Raw genomic sequence first — 22526 nt, 5'->3', positions numbered from 1 at the left:
CCACAGGCTATCAGAGCTGAGAGTACATGACCCATAAGTGGTGTGAACAGGAGCCCCTGATCTGGAAGAGGAGTACAGGACCTAGTTTATGCCTCCGTGCCCACAAATGATCTGCTTAGACGTTTGCTTGGTGTTCTGCTCAATGCTTGTGGCTGACCTCCAGGAAGACCGCCTGGTACCAACCACCTTCTTATAGGTCACAGAGAAGAGGTCCCTAGAAGAGGGAAAGAGACTCTTTCCATCCTGAAGAGTCTCACTGAGCTCTATGTCACTCTCTTTATGAGAGGGACCCTGTCCTCGCATCTTGGTCAGTCAGCCTACTGCAGCAATTCCTCCCACTCTTCTTATGCCTCTCACCTGCCCCTTCGGAGCTTCCCTGGATCCACAGAGGCACAGAGTGCCGTGGGATCGCTCAGGGCCTATGTATGCTCACTGGCTTGCTGGGCTGGGCCTTAGAGGCTGCAGGCTGCAGGCTGCAGGAAGGTGTGCTGTTGGCTCACCCTGTGCACTGTGGCTCAGGCTGCAGACGCCAACTCTGACATCTTAGTTCTTTCTCCCCACGGCTGCGTGGAGGAGCCCACACACAGTGCAAGCAAGCAGTGCGGGGGAGTTGGTGCTCTGTGGGTGAACTCTGACCGATGGCAGACTGTTAACTCTTTCACGTGTCACTCTATTTCTATATGTTCTTTCTGGGGATGTCGCTACTGACCAAGAAACCAGCTGTATCTTCTGTTGATGCCAAGGCCAGCTCAGTCACTTAACCACCTTGTGTTTGCTCTGCTCCTTTTCTAGTTCATTCCCTCACTCTTGCTTCTCTAGAACTGTACAACTCCCCTCCCCCCATGAAGTCTTAGCATGTCAGTTTTGTCTCAGGCAGTTTTCTAGAAAACCCAGGAAAAGATACTAAGTATGACGATAGTTCTCTCAACTTCTGCTAAGTCTGATAACCAGTGGTCAGGAGTGAGGTGGATGGAAGAACTATTTTTTGTGCATTAAGTCAGAGAGAGGAAAAGTGCTCAGCCTTGGGTATCAGCCTGGGCTGCATAAGTCAAAAGAGCCATCTCTCTTCTTTCTAGGGGGCAGTGGCTTTGAACAATTCTCATAAGTAAGAAGGAATGAACACTCAGCTGTGGAGAGCCATTTTCCTGCCATTGGAGGCCACGGGCAATAGGTAAATGGTCTTAATGGCCAAAAAGAGGAGCGAAAGAGAGAGGGGAGGAGAGGGGTGGAAAAGAGAGAAGAGAAGGAAGAGGAGACTTACTAAATGTGATCCCAGTTCTATTGATTTCTGGACTTCTTACATTGAGGTGCTCATGTTACTATCAAGATTAAATGTATCCAGGACTTCCCTGGTGGTGCAGTGGTTAAGAATCTGCCTGCCAATGCAGGGGACACAGGTTCGAGCCCTGGTCCGGGAAGATCCCACATGCTGCGGAGCAACTAAGCCCGTGTGCCACAACTACTGAGCCCATGTACCACAATTACTGAAGCCCACGTGCCTAGAGCCTGTGCTCCACAACAAGAGTAGCCACCGCAATGAGAAGCCCGCACATCGCAACGAAGAGTAGCCCCCGGTCGCTACAACTAGAGAAAGCCTGTGTGCAGCAACAAAGACCCAATGCAGCCATAAATAAATAAATTTATATTTAAAAAAAGATTAAATATATCCTTGTGGTGGGAGAAGAAAGAACACTGTCTCCTACTTGGATTTCTGCTTAATCATGACAAATACAAGAAGATCACCAATTTTTAGGAATTCAGGATGGAATGCTCACCACCAACGGAGATCTCTGCCCCACATATTCGAATCTCGTCATTACTGCTACAGGCCAGTTTGCAGACAAACAGGGTTGTACCCAGGGGAAGACCTGTGACTTGCGAGCTGAGGGAATAACCATGCTGAAAATAGATTCTTCTGTCAAACTTGTAGAGGATTAACTTGTTAAAACTGGAGAATTGCAAGCAGCCTTGTTTGGTCTTCAAAGAGCACGAAATGTTGACAGCTGACCCAAGTGAAATTACATGGGAAGGCTGCACAGTCACATCCCCTCTCTTGCACACATCTGCAATAGACACAAATGCAAAAGACATAAGATGGCATATAAGAAACCCATTGCAAGATGGAGGGTTTGTGTAATTCCCCAAAGCTGGATAAAACTAACCCTGTCAAATGATGGAAATATACATAAGCTACATTGCTCTGGCTGTATTGGTGAAGCACAATGAGGAGAGAAGGCAAACATATTGAAGGCTAACTGTATTTGAATTAAAATGTACATCCTTCTCAAAACAGTAATACTATAACCAGAACTATAAATAGGAAAGTGGTGAGAAAATAGGGTTGGAAGAACATTCAGGAGCACAGTTCTAGGAAAAACCAATCTCTCTTTTATGCAAATTATTCACCAGACTACTAAAAATCACTTCCCAGAATAAATCACATTTGTTTCCATCCCCACTTATGATTTGTAACACTTACTTCAATACTCATACCAAAATGATGAACAAGCTATTAGAAATGTTTAAAAGGCTATTACAAATGTTAAAGGGAAGATTTGGGAATAATTCCCTCTCTTGCTATATTAGAGGTCTAAAGTATGTGTAATCTATTATTTTATAACAAAGAGAAAATATTTAGGGGCTCTGTATGTGTAGTTTGCATCAAGGATGGAAATCAAGTCTTACCATGGTATTCCTTCAAGATGTAAGACCCTAGGTAGGATGAACCATTGCCCAATACAGCTAATACGAAATCACATTAATGTATTCTTCTTTTAAAAAGAGTTCTCCATATTATTTTCTATACGCCAGGTCCCACAATAAACTCTTAAAGAGAGGTCATTCTTACTCTCCAGGAGGTTTTGTATATGTAGATACGACAACTAATCAGAAATTAGCAGTTTTGGGTAGTACTCACTACTGCTGATGAAAAAAAGAAAAAAACCCTCAGAAGGTTTTTTTCAAGGTTATAGACTCACCTTGAATTTTTAGATGTGATATAAAGCCTCCACTGAAGGCCTTTTTTGGTAATTATCAGATTGCTTGGATCAACTACCATAAACAAATTGGTAAAAAAGTTATTCAAATCAAATAAAGGAAATACTGAATTCTGAAAAGTTTCCATTTTTATTTTCAGAACTAAGTCTCTTTCTCTCTCTAATCTTACTTATATTTTTGTTTTCTGTTTCTTTGATCCTAAGGGGCCAGAAAGTAAAAAATAAGATGCCAATAAAAACAGCAAAGAAAATGCCAGCCATTATTTTTTTAGCAGAGCTGAACCATCCATGAATACCCTCTGTTAAAATGCACTATAATGTAAAACATTCATTCATGATGGCTAGCTTGATACCTAGTCATTTTGTTAAGAGGAAAAGATATCATTGGACTCTTAATCATTAGTATTAATGAAATAAAATACATATTAGTAACAGACATAGAACCAGACTTATCCACTTAAACTTGACAGAAGATTGACTACAAAAGACCAACTACCAGAACATTTACCACAAATGCATATTTCATCTATAACTGAGAATTTAAACCAAAAATCCCTCCACAGATTAGATTACAGAAATATCTTACCTATTTTTGCTTTAACTAACAGCCACACGATGATAAAAATAAGTGCCAATGGGCACCCGTTAACTGTATGTACCATGGACAGTCAACTCCGGAATACACCTCTGTATTTTTCCTTGTAAAAGAACACAAATTCATTCATGTTAAATACATTCACAAAATACCAGAACCAATACTATTCAGAGGGCTTAAAATGCCCCTTTAATTTTCTTCACGTTGTTAAGATTTTTTTTTTTTTAATGAAGTTTACCTTTAAAACTAGTAAACTGAAAATCTTAGCCACCTCTAACCCCCATGTCCTTTAAGCTTCTTGGGGTCAGCAAAGGGTGGGGGAAGAGATCTGGCCTTTGGAGTCCTTTAGAACTGGTTTAAATACTTTTGAGACTATTGGGCAAGTTACTTAACCTTCTGAGCTTCAGTCTCACACAAAACTTTTTTCTTCCAAACAGGGCTGCATCATCATAGTCAAACGCAGTAGTATTAAATTCCAAGAGTAGTGAGAATTTCTTTCTTTTTTTTTAATTTTTAAAATTTAAAGTCTTTTACTGAATTTGTTACAATATTGCTTCTGTTTTATGTTTTGGTTTTTTGGCCGCAAGGCATGTGGGATCTTAGCTCCCTGACCAGAGATGGAACCCACACCCCCTACTTTGGAAGGTGAAGTCTTAGCCACTGGACCACCAGGGAAGCTCCAGTAGTGAGAATTTCTGATCTAGTTATGTGCTTCTGGAAGTAACAGGAGATTAAAAAGTGGCTCATAGGCCCGTAAGCCATGGCCGCTGAGCCTGCGCATCCGGAGCCTGTGCTCCGCAACGGGAGAGGCCACAGCGGTGAGAGGCCCACGTACCACACACACACACACACACACACACACACACACACACACACACACACACAAATAATAATAATAATTTAAAAAAAGTGGCTCATAACCACACACACCCCGGCCCCCCCCCCACCAAGAATTTAGTAAAAGATTGATCTCTTTGGCAGTAAGAATTCCAAGGGTTCTTAGGGGGCTGTTTGGGTTTTCTATAGAAGTTCAATTTTGTTTGTTTGCTTGTTAATTCATTATTTATTTATTTTACTGAGTATTTTTACCTTGAATGATTTGGAAAACGCAAGCTGGTGATTTCTGTTTGTTTCCAAGTTTAAACTTAAGGAATGGCTTTAGCAAATCCCTAAATTCTATTAAAGGTGGGCCAGAAATTCACGAAGCAGGCTGAAAAGCTGTGTGATGTTGGGCCACTGGCAATGCAAATGTTCACCTCACATTCCCATACCTAGAAATGGGCCAGAACGTACTGGAGAGCCTCAGAAAAATTAACTTATTCATTCAACAGTGATGGCTACCTTTCATCTGCCAGGCACCGTGTTAAGTGCTAGAGATACAACAGTCCTGCCCTAGTGGGCTTCTAGAAAGTGTCCACTTGTTCTTTCCTTTTTTGCGGTACACAGGCCTCTCACTGTTGTGGCCTCCCCCGTTGCGGAGCACAGGCTCCAGACACGCAGGCTCAGCGGCCATGGCTCACGGGCCCAGCCACTCCGCGGCATGTGGGATCTTCCTGGACCAGGGCACGAACCTGCGTCCCCTGCATCGGCAGGCGGACTCTCAGCCACTGCGCCACCAGGGAAGCCCCACCTGCTCTTTTGACTCCTCTGCCTCTAACCCAATCATCACTCAGGGTAGCCCCCAGATAATATCAGCATCTTTTCAATAGTCTTTGCTGGTGGCTCTTCCTCCTCCTCCTGACTGTTAAGTCTTGGAGGACCTCAGTGTACTCAAGACATTTTTGTCTCTATTTCTAGTCTCTCCCGAGGGATCTCCTCTGGTCACCTGGCTCTAGATACCATCTGTATGCTAAAGACTCTCCGATGCTTATCTTCAACTCAGACATTGCTCTGAGCTCTAGTCTCATACGTATGTCTCCTTGGCATCACTTCTTGGACATCTAAGAGACTGCTCAATATTAACATATTCAAATTGAATTTTTGGTCTCCCTTCTCCAAACTGGTTCTTCCTCCAGCCTTTTCTACCTCCGTGAATAATATTTTTATCCCCTGAATTGCTCAAAAACCTAGACGTCATCCTCGATTCCACCCTCTCTCTCATGCCCCACAGCCAAACCATCACTAAGTCCTGTCAATTTTATCTCCTGAATACATCACAGATCAGTCCACTTCTCTCCATTTCTACCATCCTCACCCCAGTCCAAACCACTGTCCTCTCTCCCCTAGATGACTGCAGTAGCTCCTTAATGTGCCTCTCCATCCATCTTTGCCCCTTTCTAAGTCATTTTCACATAGCTGACTACCTTTTAAAAACATACATCAGATTATGTTACCTGCTTCATATCACCTCTATTTAAAACCCGTCAACAGGGCTTCCCTGGTGGAGCAGTGGTTGAGAGTCCGCCTGCTGATGCAGGGGACATGGGTTTGTGCCCCGGTCCAGGAAGATCCCACATGCCGCGGAGCGGCTGGGCCCGTGAGCCATGGCTGCTGAGCCTGCGCGTCTGGAGCCTGTGCTCCGCAACGGGAGAGGCCACAACAGTGAGAGGCCCGCGTACCACAAAAAAAAAAAAAAAAAAAACATCAACAGGTCCCCATTGCTGTTAGAAAACAAATTCCAAGTCCTTACCATACATGAGTCTCTCAGCCACTGCATGGCTTCATGTCTCCTATCTTGCCACCATCATTTGCTCTATGTTTTTGCCTTGCCAGCTCTGCTTCATTCACACTGGCCTTCAGACTGTTCCTTGAACAAGACATGCCCTTTGCTGCTCCGGGGACTCTGCGCTTTTCATTTCCTCTGCTAGAATCCTCTTCCCCTGGCTCTTCTTAGTGGCTGACTGGCTTACATCTCTCAGACCTCAGATCATGCGTCACTTCCTCAGAGAGCCCCTCCCTGACCACTCAGCCAAAGTGGTCTTGGCCATCTCCTTTCTACTCATCACCTTATTTACTTCATGATACAATCTGTAACTATCTTGTTTATTTGATTGTCGTATTTGTCATCTGTCTTTGTGCTAGAGTTTAAGCCACCATGAGAGCAGGAACTCTGACTGTCTTGCTCACTGCCGTATGCGAGCACTTGGCATTGGGAAAGAGTACTCAATATGTCTTTATTGAACGAGAGAAGGGAATGGAGGGGCTATAGACAATTCCCTATAAACGTCCCTGTGGTAGGCAGCATAATGGCCCACCAAAGATGTCCATGCCCTAATCCCCAGACCTGTGAATATATTATGTTGCACGACAAAGGGACTTTGGAGATGTGACTAAAGTTAGGGACCTTGAGGGGAGGAGGTTATCCTGGACACCCAGATGGGCCCGATCTAATTATGCGAGTCCCTAAAAGTGGGTGAGGGAGGCAGAAGGGTCGGTCAGACAGCTGTAGAGCGAGGACTGTGCAGCTGCCTTTGAAGATGGAGGGAGGGGGTTATGGGCCAAGGAAGGTGGTGCCTCTGAAATCTGGAGATGACCCTCAGCTCACAGATACTGTAAAATGTATTCTCTGGGTCTTGGTTTAAAATGTTTGAGAAACACTGATCTAAATTGAAATCCAACAGTTTTGCTCTCTCTAAATCATGAAGGCCCAAGTCATGGCACACAATGGCTTCTGTGAGCTAATTCCTGTCTTCATTACCAGCCACATCCACCACTGTTGACACTGTTGTCCAGTAACACTGAGCTGCACATCCCATGCCAATACATGCTTCTGTGTCTTTGTTCATGCTATTCTCTTACATTTCCACTGTTCTTGGACTGGCTAAGTCTTTTTTTTTTAGTGAATGGTATTTTTTTTTAATTTATTTAATTTATTTTTGGCTGTGTTGGGTCTTTGTTGCTGTATCCGGGCTTTTCGCTAGTTGAGGCGAGCAGGGACAACTCTTTGCTGCGGTGCACAGGCTTCTCACTGCGGTGGCTTCTCTTGTTGCAGAGCACGGGCTCTAGGAGCGCAGGCTCTAGAGCGCAGGCTCAGTAGTTGTGGCGCACGGGCTTAGTTGCTCCGCAGCATGTGGGATCTTCCCGGACCAGGGCTTGAACCCATGTCCCCTGCACTGGCAGGCGGATTCTTAACCACTGCGCCACCAGGGAAGCCCCAGATTGGCTAAGTCTTACTCATCCATCCCAACTCAGCTCAGGCACCTTCTATTCAGTCATTTATTCAACAAATATATATTTAGCCATTGCTATGTGCCAAGGACTTGGGAGAGAGTGGAGAAAAAGACAGACAAGGTTTTAGGTCTCATGGAACCAACATTCTGGAGAAGGTAGACAAAAGACAAATAAATAACAAACAAATACCTTCAGATAATGACGAAAGAATAAGAGAGGCTAAGGGGAGAGAGAACCCGAGGAGGAGAGAAGCCAGTCAATGAAGGTGTTTCTAGGAGGTGAAACTTGAGCTGAGATTGGCACAGGCCAGACAAAGACTCAAAAAGACTTCCTGACAGAATAAAGGTTGAGTGCAAAGCCTGGAGGCAAAGGAACAAGCTTGCTGTGGTTGAGGCATAGAAATAAGGTCAGGGTAGCTGGGGAAAGTGACTCTGGGGAGAATGGTATGAAATGAAATTTGAGAAGAAGGTAGGAGCCAGATGTACCATGGGCTTGTTTGCCATGGAAGAGAGCCTGGATTTTACTCTCCAATCTATGGGAAACCATTGGTATATCATTAGAGGGTTTATTTATTTATTTAGCTGGGTTTTAACTAGGGTATCACAAGATATGAATTACATTAAACACACACACAAATACAAAAGCAAACAAACAGAAAAACTAGTCTTGGCTCTGTGTATGGAGGCTGGAGTAGAAGCAAGCAGACCAGTTAGGAAGCACCTGGGGAGGCCCAGGTAGGAAGTGATGGTGATGTGGACCACAGTGATAGCAGCAGAGATGGAAAGAAGTAGCCAGATCTTAGCCTTATTGATGTCTTCAGGTAGACTGAAGCCTCCTACTAGTATCTTCATAGCATCCTGGCATCCTCCTATCTTAGCACCTGTTGTATTAAATAGGACTAATTTCTTCTGGTATCGGCTTGTCTCCTCCATTAGCTTGCAAGTTCCTCATGGGCAGAGGCCACAATCCGTGGCACATAAAAGGCATGTGCTGAACTGAATGAAATTTAAATGGTTTTTCTGTTTTTTACTTCTGGTTTAGTTTAATATAACTACAATACATTAAAAGTACATTAAATCTTATTCTGCTACATGGTGTTCGACATCATTAATAAGTCTTTTTTTATTGTAGCTACCTTAGTTTAGTTTAAAATTCGTTAGTTTTCATTAAGCCTTGGAATATTCTGGCATAAAGGAAATTATGGATTGAATTAGAAGATAACTGAATGAACAGATATATAGGGATTAAATAGGTTTCTGCTTCTTAACTGCAAAGGGTATCTACAGGGTATCTTTCAATGTGCCTTGCAACTTATGAAGCAATAACATTCTCCAAATATTCAACAGTAAAACATTACTTGGTTATTATAAGAATTTTAAAAATGTATATATCTGAAATATGTACATATATGATAGATATATACACACACCTATATATGAAATAGGCAAAATAGAGGATAAATTTGAGTTTATATAGTACATTGATTCAAACACAAACATGCTCATTTCCTCTGAATGACCAGATAAAATAGCTGCTTCATTTATAAGAAACTCAGAACCCCAAAGACCTTCAAGTAAATGAGGTATCTTCCAATAAAATGAAACCTCCTATCAACTGTAAACATCCTTCATACAGCCTGCCTGGAGGGTCAATATTAAAACTACAACTCTGTCTTGAATCAGAAAATCAAAAAGTGTGCTATGTCACTGACTCATCACTCAAGTGGTGACAATTTCCAGACAGTGAAAACAACATCTCAATGAGGGGGGCGGGGACCAGCCAGAAATAAAGCAACTGGCAGGAGGGCAGAGACAATTCCCCCTCAGTGAGCCTCTCTTTCCCCACTGCTCCAAGAAGCACAAAATAAACAGCTAAAATCATATTTGACTAGGCTAGGAAAAACCCTTACCACAGGTGGTAATTTCATGTAGGCTAGAACTCTTCCTACTTCCACATCACTTTTCTTCTGTAGCACCATAGTAAGCTCAAGGGGCAGCATGGTATTGTGGAAAAGAAAAAGGCTAGTGAATCTCAGTTCTACTGTGTGCTGTTAACTGTCTGGGGGCCATTTCCTCATTCATGCAATGAGTTCAGGAATACCTACCTAGACAAAGTTACTAGGAGGATGAATATGCCAGTGTCATGGACCCATGAGAATACCTAGCACAGGGTAGGCACTCCACTGAGGCTAGCTCCCATTTTCCCTTCTGGGTCCAGCTTTTGTATCTCTTTTCTAAATCGTTTACGACTTTCAACGTATTGGAATTGTATGTTTTGTTAGACTAGGTAAAAGGTCATATGTTAGGCAGTCTTAGCCCTGGCTATCAAAGAATTTAATAACTCAGAGGAGGAAGGAACCTCAAAGGTTAGCCAATAATTACCATGTCCTACTGCTCCTTTCCTCTCCCAAAAGCTGACATTTGAGTCTGGGCCACCAGAGAACAACCAAGTGATTCTTCTGAATGTGCATTAAGGCTGTCTGCCTTATAAATACATGCCGTTAATTACCCAGTTGACGCAATGAGGCAGGGTACAAAATCATTCTCTTCTGCCAGCGAAGCTACTGACAGACATATCTTACTGGTAGCAGATCAGGGACAACACTTTGGAGGTCATGTATTCTACATTCCTCATTTTTTTTTTTTTTTTTTTTGCGGTACGCGGGCCTCTCACTGTTGTGGCCTCTCCCGTCGCTGAGCACAGGCTCCGGACGCGCAGGCTCAGCGGCCATGGCTCACAGGCCCAGCCGCTCCGTGGCATATGGGATCTTCCCGGACCGGGGCACGAATCTCTGTCCCCTGCGTCGGCAGGTGGACTCCCAACCACTGCGCCACCCGGGAAGCCCTACATTCCTCATTTTATATACAGATAAACTGAGCCCTAGAGAAAACAAGGGACTTGCCAAAGGTCCAAAGGTCACATTAATAGCAGAATCCAGATCAGAACGGAGGTGTCCCAATTTCTAATCCAAGATTACTTCTAGCAGGTAAGATTGCTTCTGACCAGTTGCAACTATAGCAGCATAAAACTAGAAATAATGCTAATATTAACACTGCCCTTAATACTAATGTTGTTGATCTTTTATTGATGTTGATCTTTTGTTGATCTTTTGTTGATCTTTTATTATGTTTGATGTACATTACATACAATCTTTATGATACCCATCTAGTAAAGCACTTACAATGACTAATGCTTTAGTTTTCAGAAGGTTGAATCACCCACCTCCCTCAAAAGAAGATCAAACAATAAAACCCAGTGTACACACAATATGTAACCATCTCTAATGATCTATTCCACTCTGAGGATGGAAGAGGAAAATCAGGTCCACCAAGTAGCTAACTTGCAACTCAGCCACTGGAGCCAACTTCTCTTCCCCATACCTTTCCATGGGCTATGTCATGAAAAAGAAGAGTTTCCTGACCAAAGCATCATCTCCTTTTTGCTTCTGAGTCTACCATTTGTTGAAAAATCGAACAAGCCATAACACGGACAAACCCTGGCCTGCCAGCCTCAGATCATCAAATCACCCCCTTCATAATGTCATGTCAGATGGCTTAAAGGGGAAGGAAAGTAACCACATCAACCGCTTCTGCTTTTTCTTCTCTCTAGCCAACAGTTCCAACCCCCATTACATGAGCCGAATTGGACGCACACCTGTTTTCCTTTCTTATGCAGCTGCTGAGGCTCTCTTGAACCTTCTCTCATCTCACTGGTTAGCATTTGTAGTCCTAATTTTACCCATTTACAGGAACTTTCTTCTCTTGCTTGAATTCAGGAGACTTCTGAAGTTTGGGTCCCTCTCTCTCTCTTTTTTTAAATTTTAGGGTGTTTTCTCCTTTCCCGCTTTATGACCTCTTTATAATTTTTCTTAACAAAGATCCCCTTATGCTTTTTTCCCTTCTTTCCTGTTTTTCTGGAATGTTCTGTCAGACCTATTCGTCTCTATTTCCAATTCAGATATATCACCCTGGACATAATATACTGGCTCCTGAAATGTTGTGTGTAAACAAATTACATTTAAAATGCATTAGGGAATCTTATCAGGCCCCAACCCCAGAATCATGTGTACTGTGAACTGTCTTATAAATTGAACAAGCATTCCTACAATAGAGCAATAAACAGGAAATAAAGAAAGAAGAAATAAGAGGTGGATGGAGTCTTGAAGAAACAAGGTACTTTCAGATCAGTTGGTGTTATTTGCTATGTTTTTTCTTTCTTCGATTAGCTTCACAAGGCTACAATTTTCATGGCACTTGTTCAATTAAGTTTCAACAATCCAATCTTCTCTAATTTCACTCTCTGCATCTTTCAATAGCTATAAACAAAATAAGCCATCTCTTGGGCTTCCCTGGTGGCGCAGTGGTTGAGAGTCCGCCTGCCGATGCATGGGACACGGGTTCGTGCCCCGGTCTGGGAAGATCCCACATGCCGCGGAGCAGCTGGGCCCGTGAGCCATGGCCACTGAGCCTGCGCGTCCAGAGCCTGTGCTCCGCAACGGGAGAGGCCACAACAGTGAGAGGCCCGCGTACCGCAAAAAAAATAAAAAAATAAAAAATAAGCCATCTCTTACTGAAAAGGATGATATACTGGAAAGAGCCTGGTATTTAGGGCCAGAGGATCATCCTGGGGCCAGGTGTCATCCTGGTTTCTCCACTTCTACCTGTGTCATCATAGTAACATCATCACAAGTAACTCTGAAAAATGGCAATCCACATTTATTGAGAAAATTAGATCTCTTTCACTAACTTTTCTTCCTTAGTTTATTGGAAAGGTCTCTCCTTTGACACATTTAACCTTGAAGTCTCTATTCGTGGACAATGGCATGGGAGTGGCACGTTTATCCTTGAGTCTTGTAAAATCCTGGCAAGTTTTGTAGCTTCAACCCCTGAGTCTTTTCTTAGTGCTATAAGGCATTAAAAATATTAAAGCACATTACAATTACTTTGTTTTAAGAGTCTTCTCGGAATTTCACAACTATCCTAATATAATTGGAGGCACCCTGGGTCTAGGGGGCAAAGACTAATGATCACCATGCTACAATATTCCTCAAGGTTTCTTCTATAAACTAAAAATTCAACCGAAATCTCGACACTAATAATCCCATATCTCAGCACCTCTGCCTGTTTTACTTAATATTTTCCTTTTACTGCAAAAGGGATGTAAATTAAGATTCTAATCTTAATAATCTTTTATAGGCATTTACTTAGCAATTTATCACAATGCAGAGCATGTGACTGAGTTGTTAACATTTGGTCTTCTACTAAATAAAGTAACTATTGGTATCTCTATTCTGCAGGTGGAGAGATCTGCAAGTTGATCACGCTAATACAGAAAAACCAGAAGTAAATTCAGCTAAATTAGAACTACCTTCCATGCTTGAGTTTCCTCAATTGTAAAATAAAAATAAAGATAGCACCAAACTGACGGGATTATTGTGGGAGTTAAATGAGAAGCTCTTAGCAAAGTGCCTGGTATATAGAAAGAGCTCAATAAATACTATCATCCATTATTATTATTTTAAGAAAAAAAGATAATATCATTTACTTATCAAGGACATTGTTAGAATTAAGCTAGACATCCTTGCTTTTTGACCTCTCTCTTGGCCCATTCATCTGGCTCATCACTGAAGAATTAATTTGATTAAAACTAGATCCCATACCTCCTTCATAAAAGGTGACTTCATGCCACTTATAATTTATGACATACTAAGTGTTCTCATAATTATTGTCTTCCTAAACAGTTTTAACTTTTTTGAGGACAGGAACTGAGACTTACGTTTCTTTATATTACAGTGACCAGCACAATGTCTTGAACATAACAGATGTTCAATACGTATTTATACTTTAAAAACACATTGTTACCATTAGCAAAGAACACCACCATGTTCCAAGAACAAAGGAAATTGGACAAAGCTTCTTTGGGATTTGGGTTTCTTTCCAGATTAGCCTGCACAAATGTACATGCAGAAGTTGAGAGCAGTGCTGTGAGTGTAATTGCAAAGATGACAAATAATTGGCCAAAGAACAAAGCAGGTACAATTAAAAAAAAAAAAGTCCACAATTGAGAAATGATGTACATCTACTGTGCTTATAGGATTCTTCTCCCTTAAAAATCTCACATCTGCTTTAGAATTTTTTCCACACTAGAACTCATTCTAATGTAAGAAAGATTCAAAGCTTGCCAAAATTTGGGAATTTATGTAAGCATCATGACAGTCAAGCAACATGATACATGATAAAAGAATGCTGCAAACTCTTTTAGAGCCTTTTGTGCCCAAGAAAGTGACAGTAATGAATTGAGAATTTCACATTAAAATGGAGGGAAAGAGTATCAGCTCTCAGCCACTAAGGTCCTTTCAGTTATATGCTGGACAGAGAAACAGGGCACTGTACCATTCCTTGTTAATGGGAACCAGAATCTAATGTTTGTTTGCCCAAGTGGAGGTGGATATAATGTTTTGAGTCAGAGGTGCAAAGGCAAGGAGCACAGAGCCTGGAGCCAAAAACCTGTAACTCACTATCTCTGTGAAAGTGTGAAAGTTTCCACATCTGTAAAACGGGAATACTTATAACCAGTTCACTGAGTTTCTAAAGAATTATAGAGGATAACAGTGATACCCAAGGGCCAAGTCCATAGTAGGTGCTCAACGAAGACTTTTATCCACACAGGATATACTCGTAGGGGATTGTAACAGACATTCGGAGTTTTGCCTTGTTCTTTAGAGATACCAGGAAAAAACTTTTTGTATGCATTTGCATTGCTATTCGTAAAACCTGGATCTAATCGCAGGGATACTTAATCTCCTCCGATGTTTGTATTTACTGCCCCTCAACCAAGTGAAAAGAGCCTCTCTAAAGAGACATTTCACAGATGAGAAAAGCGACTGGCCAAGCGGCTCGCCCCAGAGCATTCTGCTAGTGACTAGACAGGTGGGGACTGTGCGTCTACAGAGGCCTCAGGAAAGTGCTGCGGAGAAAGGGACAATTCACCCCCATGCAAGACTAAGTAAGACTCCTCCATATCTTATTCACAAAAGATCCACTTCCGAGCCGCGAGTCACGCCCGTGGGCCTGGCCCCTGACGGGTACCCGCTGCCGTTTCCAGACACCAGCCCTCCCCTCCTCACGTTCCCACCGTTCTGCGAACGCCTTGGAAACTCAATCTGAGCGCCCCTCCGCTCCATCTGGCCAACCGCGACCCGGCACTCTCAAGCGAACGTCCAGCCCACAGTGAGGACCCAGATGAGCAGAGGCCGCCCCCAAATCCCCCTCCCCGGGAGAAGCGAAGCACGAAAGCCGGGGGTCCCAAGCGTCCGCGCCCCACCGATTCCCCGGCCACTCACCGCGCGTCTCCAGCCCGCGGGCCCGCTGCGGGGCGGCGCGGAGCCGATGGCCCGGGTGCTGCGGGACGCACGTGCGGCGCAGGCAGTGTGCGCTCCGGGCGTTCCGGTGCCCGTGCGCGCCCCGCCTGTGACCCCGGGGTGGGCGCTCCGGCGGCGCAGGGGCGCGCGCGGACGTGCGTCGGGCGGCGCCCGGGCCGAGGAGATGGATGTGGCCGTGGTCGTCGGCAGAGGGAAAGCGGCTGCACTGTCAGCTGTCGAAGCGGGCCGGCCAGGGTCCGGTTCCGCTCCTGGCGGGCTATGCCCGTGCCCGTGCCGCCCGGAGCAAGGTAATTACTGCGGCACACGTCGGGTTCCCCTTCTATACAAGGAGGGTAGGAAAGCCTCGCTCCTCAGCCGGGGTGGTGAGGTGAATTAAGCACCAGGGTATGAAAAGCACGGCCGAATCATGTTCTCGCCCTTCACCGCCACGGGGAAGCGGCACTTCGTTGACACTCTGTAGAGAACTTTCCTCAGAGACGTTCTTCTGTGCTTGCCCAGCACTTACCACACCCTAGTGCTGCGGTCACCGAAGCGGGCTGTGTGTAAGACTGGGTGTGAGAAGAAAATACTAGAACTTTCATTTGTGTTTGTAACTAAAAAGTAAGAAAGAATTCACATTAAATAGGTGGCATGACCCTGACTCTAAATGGTCCCATGTTCCATATGTTATAAGTGGGATTCTGAGGGAAGAGGGAAAACTGTCCAAAATGCAGAGGGGATGACAGCGGTGCTTTTACTTATGACAATATTTTATTGACGCTAGGAATTCAACTCTAAGACGTACTATTTTTTTGCTTTTTTTTTGGTGGTACTTGGGCCTCTCACTGTTCTGGCCTCTCCCGTTGCGGAGCACAGGCTCCGCACGCGCAGGCCCAGCGGCCATGGCTCACGGGCCCAGCCACTCCGCGGTATGTGGGATCTTCCCGGACTGGGGCACGAACCTGTGTCCCTTGCATCGGCAGGAGGACTCTCAACCACTGCGCCACCAGGGAAGCCCCGTACTATTTTTTATACACTAGTAAGAAAAAGAACTGTCTTATAAACTTGTGACATAATGCTTTCTTGTCACTTAGAATATTTTTAATTGAAATTTTTATTTTCAAAAAAATTTTTTATTTTATTATTTTATTTTATTTATTTATTTTGGCTGCCTTGGGTCTTCGTTGCTGCGTGGAAGCTTTTCTCTGATGGCCGCGAGAGGGGGCTACTCTTCGTTGCGGTGCGTGGGCTTCACATTGTGGTGGCTTCTCTTGTTGAGGAGCATGGGCTCTAGGCACGTGGGCTTCAGTGGTTGTGGCACGTGGGCTTCAGTAGTTGTGGCCCATGGGCTCTAGAGCGCAGACTCAGTAGTTGTGGCGCACGGACTTAGTTGCTCCACGGCATGTGGGATCTTCCCGGACCAGGGCTCAAACCCGTGTTCCCTGCGAAGGCAGGCAGATTCTTAACCACTGCACCACCAGGGAAGCCCCTAAAATTTTTATGTTTTAAAAAATATCCCTTTTAGATTTATTAGACATATGTGTTTGCTATCAGTCTTGTTCATTTGAAAAGAAAAAGGAAAATAGAAGCAAAATAAATTTGGTTAAAATATTCTTTAGATACATTCGCGTTCAGTCTGCAACATTCCTGATGACTTTTTTGTTTCACTCAATATCATCTTCAGTGACATGAGTATTAATAAAGCCACATTTCTTAAAAGAATGTCCCACTGTTACCTCTGGGATGTTCTTCCCTTCCACTGAAACCAATCCAGGCTTGCTTAGTATGTGCAGAGCCAACTCCATCACCATACCGTTTGGGCAGTAAGCATAAGACACCTCCCAATTTCTTTTTAATAGATCGTTATTGGAGTATAATTGCTTCACAATACTGTGTTAGTTTCTATTGTACACCAAAGTGAATCATCCATATGCATACGTATGTCCCCATATCCCCTCCCTCTTGAGCCTCCCTCGCATCCTCCCTATCCCACCCCTCTCGGTCATCTCAGAGCACGGAGCTGATCTCCCTGTGCTATGCTGCTGCTTCCCACTAGCTAACTGTTTTACATTTGGTAGTGTATATATGTCCATGCTACTCTCACTTCGCCAAGGCTTCCCCCTCCCACCCCATGTCCTCAGGTCCATTCTCTATGTCTAATCTTTATTCCTCCCCTGCAACTAGGTCTATTAGTACAATTTTTTTTTTTTAGATTCCATATATATGCGTTAGCAAATGGTATTTGTTTTTCTCTTTATGACTTACTTCACTCTGTATGACAGACTCCAGGTCCATCCACCTCACTACAAATAACTCAATTTTGTTTCTTTTTATGGCTGAGTAATATTCCATTGTATATATGTGCCACATCTTTATCCATTCATCTGTCGATGGACACTTAGGCTTCTTCCATATCCTGGCTATTGTAAATAGTGCTGCAGTGAACATTGTGGTACATGTCTCTTTTTGAATTGTGGTTTTCTCAGGGTATATACCCAGTAGTGGGATTGCTGGGTCATATGGTAGTTCTATTTTTAGTTTTTTAAGGAACCTCCATACTGTTTTCCATAGTGGTTGTATCAATTTACATTCCTGCCAACAGTGCAGGAGGGTTACCTTTTCACCACATCCCTTCCAACATTTATTGATTCTAGATTTTTTGATAATGGCCATTCTGACTGGCGTGAAGTGATGCCTCATTGTAGTTTTGATTTGCATTTCCCTAATAATTAGTGATGTTGAGCCTCTTTTCATGTGCCTCTTGGCCATCTGTATGTCTTCCTTGGTGAAATGTCTATTTAGGTTTTCTGCCCATTTTTTAATTGGATTGTTTGTTTTTTGATATTGAGCTCCATGAGCTGTTTGTATACTTTGGAAATTAATCCTCTGTCCGTTGTTTCATTTGCAAATATTTTCTCCCATTCTGAGCGTCCTCTTTTCATCTTGTTTATGGTTTTTGTTGTGCAACAGCTTTTAAGTCCCATTTGTTTATTTTTGTTTTTAATTCTGTTACTCTAGGAGGTGGGTCAAAACAGATCTTGCTGTGGTTTATGCCAAAGAGTGTTTTTCCTGTGTTTTCCTCTAAGAGTTTTATAGTGTCTAGTCTTACATTTAGGTCTTTAATCCATTTGGAGATTATTTTTGTGTATGGTGTTAGGTAGTGTTCTAATTTCATTCTTTTACATGTAGCTGTCCAGTTTTCCCAGAACCACTTATTGAAGAAATGTCTTTTCTCTGTTGTATATTCTTGCCTCCTTTGTCATAAATTAGGTGACCATATATGCATGGGTTTATCTCTGGGCATTCTATCCTGTACCATTGATCTATATTTCTGTTTTTGTGCCAGTACCATACTGTCTTGATTACTGTAGCTTTGTGGTATAGTTTGAAGTCAGGGAGTCTGATTCCTCCAGCTCCGTTTATTTCCCTCAAGACTGCTTTGGCTATTCGGGGTCTTTTGTGTCTCCATACAGATTTTAAGATTTTTTGTTCTAGTTCTGTAAAAAATGCCATTAGTAATTTGAAAGTGATTGCATTGAATCTGTAGATTGCTTTTGGTAGTAGAGTCATTTTCACAATATTGATTCTTCCAATATAGGAACATGGTGTATTTCTCCATCTGTTTATGACATCTTTGATTTCTTTCATCAGTGTTTTATAGTTTTCTGAGTACAAGCCTTTCTCCTCCTTAGGCAGGTTTATTCCTAGGTATTTCATTCTTTTTGTTGCAATGGTAAATGGGAGTGTTTCCTTAATTTCTCTTTCTGATTTTTCGTTGTTGGTGTATAGGAATGCCAGAGATTTCTATGCATTAATTTTGTATCCTGCAACCTTACCAAATTCATTGATTAGTTCTAGTAATTTTGCATCTTTAGGATTCTCTATGTATAGTATCATGTCATCTGCAAACAGTGACAGTTTTACTTCTTGTTTTCCAATATGTATTCCTTCTATTTCTTTTTCTTCTCTGATTGCCATGGCTAGGACTTCCAAAACTATGTTGAATAAGAGTGGCAAGAGTGGACATCCTTGTCTTGTTCCTGATCTTAGTGGCAATGCTTTCAGTTTTTCACCACTGAGTATGATGCTTGCTGTTGGTTTGTCATATATGGCCTTTATTATGTTGAGGTAGGTCCTCTCTATGCCCATTTTCTGGAGGGGTTTTATTATAAATGGGTGTTGAATTTTGTCAAAAGCGTTTTCTGCATCTATTGAGATGATCATATGGTTTTTATTCCTTAATTTGTTAATGTGGTGTATCACATTGATTGATTTGCATATATTGAAGAATCCTTGCATCCCTGCGATAAATTCCACTTGATCATGGTGTATGATCCTTTTAATGTGCTGTTGGATTCTGTTTGCTAGTATTTTGTTGAGGATTTTTGCATCTATGTTCATCAGTGATATTGTTATATAATTTTCTTTTTTTGTGATATCTTTTTCTGATTTTGGTATCAGGGTGATGGTGGCTTCATAGAATGAATTTGGAAGTGTTTCTCCCTCTACAATTTTTTGGAAGAGTTTAAGATGGATTGGTGTTAGGTCTTCTCTAAATGTTTGATAGAATTCTCCTGTGAAGCCATCTGGTCCTGGACTGTTGTTTGTTGGCAGATTTTTAATTACAGTTTCAATTTCATTACTTTAATAGGTCTGTTTATATTTTCTAATTCTTCATGGCTCAGTCTTGGAAAATTGTATCTTCCCAAGAATTTGTCCATTTCTTTGTGGTTGTCCATTTTATTGGCATATAGTTGTTTGTAGTAGTCTCTTATAACCCTTTGTATTTCTGCGGTGTCAGTTGTGATTTCTCCTTTTTCATTTTTAATTTTATTGATTTGCTTCCTCTCCCTTTTTTTTCTTGATGAGTCTGGCTAAGGGTTTATCAATTTTGCTTATCTTCTCAAAGAACCAGCTTTTAGTTTTATTGATCTTTGCTATTGTTTTCTTCATTTCTATTTCATTTATTTCAGCTCTGATCCTTATGATTTCTTTCCTTCTACTGACTTTGGGTTTTCTTTGTTTTTCTTTCTCTAGTTGTTTTAAGTGTAGGGTTAGATTGTTTATTCGAGATTTTTCTTGTTTCTTGAGGTGAGATTGAACTGCTATAAACTTCCCTCTTTAGAACTGCTTTTGTTGCATCCCATAGGTTTTGGGTCACGTGTTTTTGTTGTCATTTGTTTCTGTGTATATATTTTTTTCTTCTTTGATTTCTTCAGTGATCTCTTGGTTATTTAGTAGCACACTGTTTAGCCTCCATGTATTTGTGTCTTTTACAGTTTTTTTCCTGTAATTGATTTCCAGTCTCATAGCATTATGGTCAGAAAAGATGGTTGATACGATTTCAGTTTTCTTAAATTTTCTGAGGCTTGATTTGTGATGCAAGATGTGATCTATCCTGGAGAATGTTCTATGTACACTTGAGAAGAAAGGGTATTCTCCCACTTTTGGGTGGAATGTTCTATAAATACCAATTAAATCTACCTGGTCTACTGTGTCATTTAAAGCTTTTGTTTATGTATCTATTTTCTGTGGATGGTCTGTCCATTGGTGTAAGTGGGGTGTTAAAATCCCCTACTATTATTGTGTTACTGTCGGTTTCTCCTTTCATGGTTGTTAGCATTTGCCTTATGTATTGAGGTGCTCCTATGCTGGGTGCATAAACATTTATAATTGTTATATCTTCTTCTTGGACTGATCCCTTGATCATTATGTAGAGACACCTCCCAGTTTTGAAGATGTTAAATATGAAAAATGTACGTCTTAGACATCACAAAGTACAGTGGATTGCTTTTATGAGACTGTGACATGTAGTTTACATACTTCAGCAATTTATCTACGTGAATAATTTGATAAAAACAAATCCTTAAGTTATAGAATCTTAACATCACTGCCTAGTGAGCTGGTGAGTGACTGTGAAAATTATTTGCAACAAAGTTAAAAGAATCTAGTTAAAACTGAGCTATTATTTTTTTTTTTTTTTACGAAGAAGGCAAATATTTTAAACTCGCTGATCTTTTCTGTAATGATGTGTCTCTTAGTAGTATGTTACCTAATAGATATTTTTGGAAAAAAATAAAAAACAAGGCTTTTTTGTCCCTTCAAGTAAAGATAACATTTCAACACTGGGTGAGAAAGTGCTATAAAGAGAACATTTGAAAACAAATATTTCAAAACGTTACCACTATTGTGGGATTTTTTTTTTTTTTTGCTAAAAATATGTAACTTTGTCACCTACAAAAAAATGCTTAAAAAACTTGGAAACAATTTACTATCTTTTTCCGTCTTTCAGTTGAGTAATTGAGTGAATTTTCAACCCAGGTGTTAAAAAATATGAAAATGCAGCAGCTTCTGCTCAGTTTGAAAGGACGACTAATCAATATCAGGAGTAATAAAATTATGTAACCAAATGTTAATAAAAAGCTTATATAATTCATAGATTAGCTTATTTTTCTACAATTTTTAGTGAGAAGAAAGGCTTCTTATTTTGTTAATAAATTATTCAAAAAATGAATTTTACTCTCATTTTAAAATTAATTTCTATTTTTGTGTACATTTTACAATATATATGTTGGAAATTTATATTTATAATATATATTTATGTATATATAAAATTTTTAAGTAAATTTTTTAAAAAGCTGACCATATATTGGGTATATATTCTCAAGTCCCTTTTTTCTTAAGGCATGCACAATCTAAAATGTTTAGAAACCACTAGTCTGTTAACTTCTAACTGAAGCATGTTATAAAATTGCTAAATCAGACACAAGATGGTATTCCAGTACATCTGAGCCATTTTCTGTAGGGGAACAGATGAGAGGTATTGGAGAAAGGACTTGAATCAGTTAAGCAAGCAAAACAAATTATGAGAAAACTATAAGATGCAGGCAACAATGATAGCCTTCATTATTCTCTTCTTTTCCCTGGATGCAAATAAATCAGAAGATGACTTATCTTACATAAGCATTATTAGAGAAATTATCTTCTTCTAAGTTCATCAGTAGCTCATTCAATTTAGGGTTAAATATTGAGGGAAAGCTCGTGCTAATAGTTATTGATAACAGGGGTTCTCCCATCCTCCCTGCATCCTTCCTGTTATTGTAAGCTCCAGGACTGCAAGGAGTCCTGTCTTGTTTGCCCCCTTATCTCCAGCACTTGGCACAGTGAGCAGCACAGAACAGGGGCTCAACAAATACTTGTTGAGTTGAATTGACTTGCTCTGGAGAGATCTCATTCTCTTTGGTCAACCAAAGTTATAAGTGGTATTGAATCTTCAAACTTTCAACAGAGTTAAAAAAGAATAGTTGGAAAATTATATATAGTTTTGCTTAGCATGTCAATGACCCTTCCGTATGGAATTTAACCATCTGTAGAGGTCTTTCTGTTTTCTTTTTTCCTTTCTTTTCCTTTCCTTCCTCCTCTTCTTTGAATCTCTGGGGAGTTTCCCTAGTAGATACATGGTGGT

General features: G+C 41.5%; 1 protein-coding gene across 1 annotated transcript in view; it reads right to left on the bottom strand.

Annotated features, from left to right (window-relative positions):
• IL12RB2 (interleukin 12 receptor subunit beta 2) overlaps positions 1 to 15392 on the bottom strand; it is a 78836-nt gene extending 63444 nt beyond the window's left edge. Inside the window, exons 1-3 of the mRNA XM_079924835.1 lie at positions 15044 to 15392; positions 3583 to 3694; positions 1776 to 2063 (exon numbers count right to left, since the gene is read on the bottom strand). Coding sequence (XP_079780961.1) covers positions 1776 to 2063; positions 3583 to 3658 — 364 coding nt within the window. The 5' untranslated portion in view covers positions 3659 to 3694; positions 15044 to 15392. The remainder of the gene's footprint in view (positions 1 to 1775; positions 2064 to 3582; positions 3695 to 15043) is intronic.
• Positions 15393 to 22526: the final 7134 nt, after the last annotated feature.

The sequence above is a fragment of the Stenella coeruleoalba genome (assembly GCF_951394435.1).
Source record: "Stenella coeruleoalba genome assembly, chromosome: 1".
Lineage (NCBI taxonomy): Eukaryota > Metazoa > Chordata > Mammalia > Artiodactyla > Delphinidae > Stenella > Stenella coeruleoalba.
The sequence above is the reverse complement of the archived record's forward strand: the minus strand, read 5'-3'. Positions and strand labels throughout refer to the sequence as shown.